Source organism: Coregonus lavaretus, assembly GCF_964263955.1.
Source record: "Coregonus lavaretus genome assembly, chromosome: 14".
Classification (NCBI taxonomy): domain Eukaryota; kingdom Metazoa; phylum Chordata; class Actinopteri; order Salmoniformes; family Salmonidae; genus Coregonus; species Coregonus lavaretus.
In genome coordinates, this window is record NC_140001.1 from 49,871,461 (window position 1) to 49,882,676 (window position 11,216).

Genomic DNA, 11,216 nt, shown 5'->3' on the forward strand with positions numbered 1-11,216 from the left:
CTGTGAAGCAACACAAGCATAGGCACAGACACATGCATACACACGATAAAATACACACTATACACACACAACACACATGGATTTTGTACTGTAGATATGTGGTAGTGGTGGAGTAGGGGCCTGAGGGCACACAGTGTGTTGTGAAATCTGTGAATGTATTGTAATGTTTTAAAAATTGTATGAACTGCCTTAATTTTTCTTGACCCCAGGAAGAGGGGGATCCATAATAAATACAAATGCAAAAATTACAAATGTGACAAATACAATTTGATTTGATTTGATGCATGAAATGTTTATCAAAGGCCACATTTTTCCTGTGCAAAGGAAAGAAACGTCTCTGATATAGCCTATAAGCCTATGCCACTACACGCTTATTAATAGCCTAAATGATCACTATGCCATCTACTCATCAAATTAGGAATAGTGGACTACATATAGTCTGCAAATGTGATGATGGAGGCATGCAATCCTTTGTTATAAAGTTGCATTATTATGGTAAATAAATAGCTTCCCATAAACTTGAAACTCACGCAACACATACTAATAGCTAGACTACACGCTATCTAGCTAGCTAATTTACTGTAGTGTTGTTGTTAACACCTGGTTAGCATAACAAATAAACTAAACTCAAAATCGATTAGACTTGACTTACCAGTGAAGATCGTAGCAGACCCTGTACTGACAGCTGTCTGGTTTCAGGTCTTGATGGGCAAAAAGGTTTCTTTGCTTTTCGGACTGTTCTTGAGTCTTATCTCATTGGTATCACCAATGGTGTTTCATGATTGCGGGGAGTCTGTAAACATATTTTTTCCTGTTGTCTTTCCTACCTTGTTAGAGCAGCCAAATACTCCACAAAAAATGACCGTGGTGATGAATCAACTAGTTTTAGGCACTGTAACCATGCAGTTTGTGGTAGCCACTCGACTGTTGTTGTTGGAATAATTAATGTGGTGCTCTTCCAACATGGCCGCCAGGAGGCGTTGTACGTCAGCTGCATGCCCTCTATAGTCCTGCCTGTGGGGAAAAAACCTGTGGTTACAGTGGGGAAAATAAGTATTTAGTCAGCCACCAATTGTGCAAGTTCTCCCACTTAAAAAGATGAGAGAGGCCTGTAATTTTCATCATAGGTACACGTCAACTATGACAGACAAAATGAGATTTTATTTCTTCAGAAAATCACATTGTAGGATTTTTAATGAATTTATTTGCAAATGATGGTGGAAAATAAGTATTTGGTCAATAACAAAAGTTTCTCAATACTTTGTTATATACCCTTTGTTGGCAATGACACAGGTCAAACGTTTTCTGTAAGTCTTCACAAGGTTTTCACACACTGTTGCTGGTATTTTAGCCCATTCCTCCATGCAGATCTCCTCTAGAGCAGTGATGTTTTGTGGCTGTCGCTGGGCAACACAGACTTTCAACTCCCTCCAAAGATGTTCTATGGGGTTGAGATCTGGAGACTGGCTAGGCCACTCCAGGACCTTGAAATGATTCTTACGAAGCCACTCCTTCGTTGCCCAGGCGGTGTGTTTGGGATCATTGTCATGCTGAAAGACCCAGCCACGTTTCATCTTCAATGCCCTTGCTGATGGAAGGAGGTTTTCACTCAAAATCTCACGATACATGGCCCCATTCATTCTTTCCTTTACACGGATCAGTCGTCCTGGTCCCTTTGCAGAAAAACAGCCCCAAAGCATGATGTTTCCACCTCCATGCTTCACAGTATGTATGGTGTTCTTTGGATGCAACCCAGCATTCTTTGTCCTCCAAACACGACGAGTTGAGTTTTTACCAAAAAGTTATATTTTGGTTTCATCTGACCATATGACATTCTCCCAGTCCTCTTCTGGATCATCCAAATGCACTCTAGCAAACTTCAGACGGGCCTGGACATGTACTGGCTTAAGCAGGGGGACACGTCTGCCACTGCAGGATTTGAGTCCCTGGCGGCGTAGTGTGTTTCTGATGGTAGGCTTTGTTACTTTGGTCCCAGCTCTCTGCAGGTCATTCACCGTCCCCCCGTGTGGTTCTGGGATTTTTGCTCACCGTTCTTGTGATCATTTTGACCCCATAGGGTGAGATCTTGCGTGGAGCCCCAGATCGAGGGAGATTATCAGTGGTCTTGTATGTCTTCCATTTCCTAATAATTGCTCCCACAGTTGATTTCTTCAAACCAAGCTGCTTACCTATTTCAGATTCAGTCTTCCCAGCCTGGTGCAGGTCTACAATTTTGTTTCTGGTGTCCTTTGACAGCTCTTTGGTCTTGGCCATAGTGGAGTTTGGAGTGTGACTGTTTGAGGTTGTGGACAGGTGTCTTTTATACTGATAACAAGTTCAAACAGGTGCCATTAATACAGGTAACGAGTGGAGGACAGAGGAGCCTCTTAAAGAAGAAGTTACAGGTCTGTGAGAGCCAGAAATCTTGCTTGTTTGTAGGTGACCAAATACTTATTTTCCACCATAATCTGCAAATAAATTCATTAAAAATCCTACAATGTGATTTTCTGGATTTTTTTTTCTCTATTTGTCTGTCATAGTTGACGTGTACCTATGATGAAAATTACAGGCCTCTCTCATCTTTTTAAGTGGGAGAACATGCACAATTGGTGGCTGACTAAATACTTTTTTCCCCCACTGTACCTAGGTCACCCCATTGGCTCCAGTCAAAAACGTGACCTTTTTCAAACTAAATGTTCTTGTTGGCTGCTTGTTTTAGTCAATTACATAACTACATTTAAGAAAAGTAAAACATGTCTAAAGATTACTTTTCAACATTGACTTATCCCGAGTGTTTTCACTAGTTAGATTTGTTTTATATTGTAGGGCTTCCCTCATGCCCCTTTTCATGACGGTGCTAGCAGCCACGTGAGTGAGTGCTTGCTAGCTACCAACCATAACATTACGATAGCCAAGAACAAAACACAAACAAACTGACTATACAGCTACAAGTAGTGAGTGGATTTACAAACGGACTATACTAAACAAGCTAAATGTCTTACCTGTGATTAAATGTTTTCCACACACATAGCTAAGTGTAGCCTACTTGGAGACCGGGTCCCTACATTTCTCACTCTCCTACACTGAATAGCCTGAAGCCACAGGGGTCTTCCAGGCTCTATTTCCCTATGTGGGAGCATTGCGAACCGAAGGTCGGGATTTGTTTTACCTGGCTACATGTACGTTGAACAACAACAGCATCTTTTAGGCACGTTTTGTTATTTCTGTAAACTGGAAATCGTTGACGAAGTTGGCTCTTTTACAATGGGGGTCAATGGGAAAGAATGTTTGTTTTCCCCAATTTGTGGGCGTGGTCGAGGGGAATTCCTTCTTATGATGTGAATATCGACTTGGTGTATAGTGATTTAACCTTAATCCAGTCTTAAATATAATATAATTATAAACCTAGATTTACAAAGTCTAGATTAGGTGTAATCTAAGATTAATTTAAACCATGTTGGTGCAACCCACCCTAACAGTGTAGGATATAGAGCAGATCTAAGGTCGTGCTAAAGGTTAAGATTTAGGAAGGGTAACTGATGTTGGATCTGTACCACAGGCGGCTGGTGGCACCTTAATTAGGGAGGGAGGGCTCATAGTAATGGCTGGAATGGAATCAATGGAATGGTATTGAACACATCAAACACGTGATATCCATGTGTTCAATACCATTCTATTCACTCCATTCCATAATTTATTATGATCTTTCCTCCCCTCACCAGCCTCCTGTGATCTGTACTAAGGCTATACAATAGTTGAGCTCTGATATAAATAGGCCTGCCAGTCTGTGAGATTTAGGCACCATCTGCTGTTTTTTTTAAATCAACATTACAGTTCCTAAAGTAGTGTATGGCCACACTGAGACGCATGAATAAGGATGAAATCATATATGACCTACTCGTTGTGCGTTTTTGTCGTTCAAAAGTTAAAATAATCTCGACTTCTTTCGGAGTTGCATACGTTCAAAGGTGGACATATTGTACATGGTTTTGTCACGATCGTCGAAAGGAGGAGACCAAAGCGCAGCGTGTTGAGCGAACATCGTAGACTTTATTTAATTAAAGAAACCACGATAAAAACAACAAACCAAAATGACGAAAGTGAAGTCCAAATCTGACACTGACTAAACAGGATCAAGGAAACAAAAACCCACCAAAACCCAGGTGAAACCACACAGTATAAATATGGCTCCCAATCAGAGATAACGAGCCGACAGCTGACACTCGTTACCTCCGATTGGGAGTCATATGACTAATAAAGAACAATTAACCCAAACAATGAAAATGAACAACCCTGGCTCAATAATAAAGTCCATGGAGCCAGAGTGTCACAGTACCCCCCCCTAAAGGTGCGCACTCCGGGCGCACCAGCATACAGTCTAGGGGAGGGTCTGGGTGGGCGTCTGTCCATGGTGGCGGTTCTGGTCCAGGTCGTGGTCCCCACCCCACCTTAGTCACTTTCCGCTTCCGTAGCCCCTTCCACATGACCACCCCCCCACTAAACCCCACTGGATTAAGGGGCGGCACAGGACTAAGGGGCAGCACCGGACTAAGGGGCAGCACCGGACTGAGGGGCAGCACCGGACTGAGGGGCAGCACCGGACTGAGGGGCAGCACCGGGCTGAGGGGCAGCACCGGGCTGAGGGGCAGCACCGGACTGAATGGCGGATCCTGGCTGGCTGGCTCTGGCGGATCCTGGCTGGACGGCTCTGGCGGATCCTGGCTGGACGGCTCTGGCGGATCCTGGCTGGCAGAAGGCTCTGGCTGATCCTGTCTGGCAGAAGGCTCTGGCTGATCCTGTCTGGCAGAAGGATCTGGCTGATCCTGTCTGGCAGAAGGATCTGGCTGATCCTGTCTGGCGGAAGGCTCTGGCTGATCCTGTCTGGCGGAAGGCTCTGGCTGCTCCTGTCTGGCGGAAGGCTCTGGCTGATCCTGTCTGGCGGAAGGCTCTGGCTGCTCCTGTCTGGCGGAGAGCTCTAGCGGCTCCGGTCTGGCGGACGGCTCTGAAGGCTCATGGCAGACGGGCGGCTTTGCAGGCTCAGTACCGACGGGCAGCTCCTGCGGCGCTTGGCAGACGGACAGTTCAGACGGCGTTGGGCAGACGGGCAGTTCAGGCGCCGTTGGGCAGACGGGCAGTTCAGGCCCCGTTGGGCAGACGGCAGACTCTGGCCGTCTGAGGCGCATCGTAGGCCTGGTGCGTGGTGCCGGAACAGGAGGTACCGGGCTGAGGACACGCATCTCAGGGCTAGTGCGGGGAGAAGCAACAGGGCATGCTTGGCCCTGGGGACGCACCGTAGGCCTGATGCGTGGTGCCGGAACTGGAGGTACCGGGCTGAGGACACGCATCTCAGGGCTAGTGCGGGAAGCAGCAACAGGGCATGCTGGACCCTGGGGACGCACATGAGGCCTAGTGCGGAGAGCAGGAACAGGCCGGGCTGGGCTGGCGACGCGCACCGTATCTTTGGTGCGAGAGGCCGGAACAGGCCGGGCCGGGCTGGCGAAGCGCACCGTATCCCTGGTGCGTGGAGTAGGAACAGGCCGGGCTGGGCTGGCGACGCGCACCGTATCCCTGGTGCGAGTGGCCGGAACAGGCCGGGCTGGGCTGACGAAGCGCACCGTATCCCTGGTGCGTGGAGTAGGAACAGGCCGGGCTGGGCTGACGAAGCGCACCGTATCCCTGGTGCGGGGAGTAGGAACAGGCCGGGCTGGGCTGGCGACGCGCACCGTAGGCTTCGTATGAGGCTCAGGAACAGGCCGGGCTGGGCTGGCGACGCGCACCGTACACTTGGTGCGGGTGGCAGGAACAGGCCGAACCGGGCTGGCGACGCGCACCGTACACTTAGTGCGAGGGGCCGGAACAGGCCGTACCGTACGGGGAACACACACTACTGGCTGTACCTCGGGATTAGGAACGGGCCGGACCGGACTGGTTACACACCCCAGTACCTCTCGCCGAGCCTCTACACCTTCCTTCCCTGCTTTACCCAGTAGCCCCCTTAACCTGGTAGCCTCCTGAATCCGTCCCTTCTCTGCCTCCGTCAGCCCCCTTAACCTGGTAGCCTTCTGCATCTGCCTTGTGGCAGCCTCCTGCTGCTCAGTCGCCCAAGCCATGTGCCCCCCCCAAAAAATTTCTTGGGGTTGCCTCTCGTCCTTCCGACGTTGGCTCTGCCGACGCCGTTGCTCCTCTCGCCGTCGCCTCTCCACCGTCTCGCTCCATGGACGGCGATCCATACCCTCCAGGATCTCCTCCCAAGTCCAGGACCCTTTACCGTCCAACAGTTCCTTCCATGTCCAGACCCTTTGCTCCTGGACGCGCTGCTTGGTCCTTTTATGGTGGGTTTTTCTGTCACGATCGTCGAAAGGAGGAGACCAAAGCGCAGCGTGTTGAGCGAACATCGTAGACTTTATTTAATTAAAGAAACCACGATAAAAACAACAAACCAAAATGACGAAAGTGAAGTCCAAATCTGACACTGACTAAACAGGATCAAGGAAACAAAAACCCACCAAAACCCAGGTGAAACCACACAGTATAAATATGGCTCCCAATCAGAGATAACGAGCCGACAGCTGACACTCGTTACCTCCGATTGGGAGTCATATGACTAATAAAGAACAATTAACCCAAACAATGAAAATGAACAACCCTGGCTCAATAATAAAGTCCATGGAGCCAGAGTGTCACAGGTTTGACGTTAAATCACCGCCATTGTCTGTCATCCGGCAACAGATGACTCCCATTGAAAAAGCATTGGCTACATCCAGAATTTTCAATGGGCCACCCATAGGATAGTCAGAGACAGAGTGAAAGAGATTGAGTGTAAGAGGGTAAATGAAGGTAGAGAGAAAGATGAAGGAAAGGGGAGAACAGAGATATAAAAATGGAGAGCCATGAGAAAGGAGAGGAATAAGAAGGGAGATATAGAAGGCAAAGGAGAGAGAGAAAAACATAAACAGCTTTCGGTGATGTGAGATACTCACAGTGGAAAACATATATTAGGATAAATAAATACCTCTGCCAGGAACTCATTCTCTATCACACTCCACACACACACACACACACACCATGTTTTTTTTGGTTTTTTTTTTCTGGTTTAATTACCTTGTGTGTTAATTGTGAATAATCAGCTCACACCAGCCACCAGAGGCCATGGCAACTAATTATCTCAGATAAATTACTGAACCTTTTATTTCTCCTTTCTGTGAACACACATGTACAGATTTTCACTGAACCCTTGTCAGTCAGAGCTGATAGGCTGGCTGTTTTGTTGTTGAATCGCTTTGTTCTACAGCTGAATGGATGTTGCTGTTGTGTTTGTATTTGCGTGTGTGTGTATGTGTGTGTGTGTACAGCACGTGCATACGTGTGTGTGTATGTATGTCTCATGCTGGTGTGTGTATGTTCTCTCCCAGGTGGAGTGTCCTAGGTCAGAGTGTTTTGAGTCTCTGTCTGCCATGGAGCTGGCTGAACAGATCACACTACTGGACCACATCGTCTTCAGGAGTATCCCCTACGAGTGAGTCTGTCACCTCATATCCTAAAGTGATGATGTCGTTTCCTGTGTAGTGATGATCTCATATCAGTATGTGTTGTCTCTCTGTCAGAGAGTTCCTGGGGCAGGGCTGGATGAAGGTGGATAAGTCTGAGAGGACTCCCTACATCATGAAGACCAGCCAGCACTTCAATGATGTGAGAGTGTGTGTGTGTGTGTGTGTGTGTGTATGTGGGTGTGTGTGTGTGTGCGCGCGCGCGCGCAAATGTGTCTTTACTTTATTTGGAGGCCTCCTACTGGGCAAAAACTGGTTGAATCAACTTTGTTTCCACATCATTTCAACCCAAAAAATAAATGTGATGACGTTGAATCAACCTGGAAAACTGATTGGATTTTCAAAAAGTCATCAACTTAAGGGCATTTTGTATTTTTTCCTCCCAACTTTTAACCCAAATCCAATGACATGGTGACATTTTTTGTTGATTTCACGTTGAATTCAGGTTAATTGACAACTGAACCAAATGTAAATAAAAACTAGACGTTGAACTGACGTCTGTGCCCAGTGGGCTATACTTAAAGTGAGTGTGTCTCCTCTTTACTGATCTCCTCTCTGTTTCCCACCCCCTCTCTCGTTCTCTCCCTCTCTCTCTGTCTTTTTCCCTCTCCCCCTCCTCTAGATGAGTAACCTGGTGGCGTCTCAGATCATGACCCATACAGACGTGGGCTCCAGGGCCAACTCCATCGAGAAATGGGTAGCTGTGGCCGACATCTGCCGCTGCCTCAACAACTACAATGGAGTCTTAGAGATCACCTCAGCTCTGAACCGCAGCGCCATCTACAGGTTGAAGAAGACATGGGCCAAAGTCTGCAAACAGGTGGGAAATTGTTCTGATTCTCTAACCTTCTCCAGAGGTCTGCACTCATTCACTCTCCCTCGCCCTTATATCGCAATTTCTACTAAGCTAACATATGGCATTTTTTCAGATGGTCATAAAATTGATCATTAACCATTTGATTTTAAGTTATATAAAAATATATTTTACAAATATTTGATGAAACATTGAATTTGGCCTTAACTGCTATAGCCCACAGAAACTCATTGAATAACACATTTGTACATGGCAAAACAGACAGTCAAAAAATTTATCAGAAGTAATAAGGTTTTGAAGTGTCTGTCCTATATCTGAGCGATATAAGAAAATTCAGGGATATTTTGTAATATTTTAATTTCTTTGTTGGAACTTAACCCCTATGCACGTTGTGCAATTTTTACAGCCCTGTACTGGGTTACCTTCAGACGACTCCCCTGAAGCTTGTGTGCGTCGTCAAATAACTGTGTGTTTGTGAACGTCTCGCCATTTGATATTGGTGACTTATTCATTTGTAGCTCAAACGGTTCGGGTCTTACAGACAGGTTTATGATGATTTTCTTGTCCGGATACTCTCATGTGTAGAAAAACACAGCTTTCATAAGCCCCATGTTATGGAATAGACACAAGCTTTATATCGGTGGAAAGAGGGTATTAGGCTGCAGCCACTGCAATAAGGTAAATCTCTAGCATTAAACACACAGGAAGCTATTCAATATTCAAAATGGCATCACCGTGTGACACACGGGCGCGTCAATCGGCTTTAAGCATTGGATTGGTGCAAGCATGGCTGGAGGGAGTTCCTACCATATTCCTCACAACAGTCCATTCCTTTTCAATCCATGAAGGGAAGTATACGAGTGCAAACTTCGGGAGAAAGGTAGAGCATTTGAATGTATTTTTTGCTAATAACGCTTTGTTGAAGATCTGTTCTCAGATCTAAAGGGCCCGAATTGGTGTAAACGGGGAAAGCTCCCCAATATCGACTGGGAAGACTGGGTGGAGCTAAACAGTTAGGGGTTAGGGAAAGGGGTAGGGGTGAGGGGTTGATTCAGCCCATCTGAAATTAGCCCGCCCAACTACCTCATCCCTATATTGTTATTTATTTCGCTCATCTGTACCCCAGTATCTCTATTTGCACATCATCTCTTGCACATCATTCCAGTGTTAATACTAAATTGTAATTATTTTATTGCCTTACCTCCATAACTTGCTAAATTTGCACACTGTATATTAATTGTATTTCTGTTGTATTTTTTTTGATTTTTGTTTTGTTTTACCCCATATGTAACTCTGTGTTGTTGTTTTTATCGCACTGCTTTGCTTTATCTTGGCCAGGTCGCAGTTGTAAATGAGAACTTGTTCTCAACTGGTTTACCTGGTTAAATAAAGGTGAAATAAAATAAAATAAAATAAAATAAAAATTTCAGACCCTGATGAAAGTAGTTTGAGACCGAAACGTTGCTAAATAAGATCCATTAAATTGTTGAAAGCATCAAGATTACCAGTGTGCAGGAGTTTTTATTATTTTTATTTGTTGACTTCAGAACAGCCACATTTGACATAGGTGTGTTTGGTTTTGACAGACTAAAGCTCTGATGGACAAGCTGCAGAAGACTGTGTCGTCTGAAGGGAGATTCAAAAACCTGAGGGAAACCCTGAAAAAGTGAGACACAAATGTTATTGATGAAAACTTACATCAAGTCCTTTCTTTTCAGTGAGGGAGGTGTGGCCCAGAGTATTATGTCCCCAACTCTCTTCTTGTCTCCCTCCTACTTCCCCAGTTGTAACCCTCCCAGTGTGCCCTACCTGGGTATGTACCTGACTGACCTAGCCTTTATCGAGGAAGGAACACCTAATTTCACTGACGAGGGCTTGGTCAACTTCTCCAAGATGAGGATGGTAAACACACAAACACATACACACGCAGGCACTCTGTATTTTCTCTCTGTATTGTTGGGAAGGGCCTGTAAGTAAGCATTTCACTGTTAGTCTACACCTGTTGTTTTACAAAACGTGACAAATAACATTTTATTTTATTTGACACACATTGCATACCAATGTGAAACCACTTTCATCCCATAGAATACAGCATGAACACGTTCAGGAAAGCCGCAGGACTGCTGTTTCCATTGATCTGCCATTGATTGAATTGTGTTATGAGATATGTGATGAAGAGCTGTGTTGAAAATGTTGTGTTTCCTAGATCTCCCACATCATCCGAGAGATCCGCCAGTTCCAGCAGACACCCTACAGGATAGAACACCAGCCTAAGGTACGCCTACTTACTTACTAGACACTTTTCATATTGCCAATGGCTATTTTCCTAGTCTATTTTGCTTCAGTGTGTCCCCCTGCCCTCTCTCTAGGTGACTCAGTACCTGTTGGACAAGACTCTGATCATGGATGAAGACACTCTCTATGACCTCTCTCTCAAGATAGAGCCCCGCCTACCGGCCTGAGGGGCAGTCACCGCGAGCAACGGGAACCTGGCAACCCTGTCCCTCTATATGGGCAACACACCTACATACCTTGGATAATGAACGGCAGATAGAGAGTGGATTATGGCAGAGAGAGAGAGAGAGAGAGAGAGAGAGAGAGAGAGAGAGAGAGAGAGAGAGAGAGAGAGAGAGAGAATTAAGAAGGAATGTAGAGAGAAAATCCTTGTTGTTTTGAGATGATGATGATGGAGTGATCTTTTGAATTTGCTTTCTGCGAGGAAGGGTAAACAGGAAGTGAGGTGTCATTGCGTGACCTCATCATCCCTCGCCCAGGAGCGTGACATCATTGACATGAAACATGGTCCTTCTGCCAGCAGATCAAATCAGAGTTGGTGGAGATTGAACAATCTTTGG

The 11,216-nt window shown here is 45.9% G+C and overlaps 1 protein-coding gene across 1 annotated transcript in view; it reads left to right on the plus strand.

Moving 5' to 3' along the window:
• The window catches only part of rasgrf2b (Ras protein-specific guanine nucleotide-releasing factor 2b), a gene marked incomplete at both ends in the record, with an annotated part of 136,601 nt that extends 125,778 nt beyond the window's left edge, over positions 1–10,823 (plus strand). The window contains 7 exons of the mRNA XM_084176605.1: positions 7,413–7,516; positions 7,605–7,689; positions 8,170–8,367; positions 9,948–10,027; positions 10,146–10,263; positions 10,568–10,636; positions 10,731–10,823. Coding sequence (XP_084032731.1) covers positions 7,413–7,516; positions 7,605–7,689; positions 8,170–8,367; positions 9,948–10,027; positions 10,146–10,263; positions 10,568–10,636; positions 10,731–10,823 — 747 coding nt within the window. The remainder of the gene's footprint in view (positions 1–7,412; positions 7,517–7,604; positions 7,690–8,169; positions 8,368–9,947; positions 10,028–10,145; positions 10,264–10,567; positions 10,637–10,730) is intronic.
• Positions 10,824–11,216: the final 393 nt, after the last annotated feature.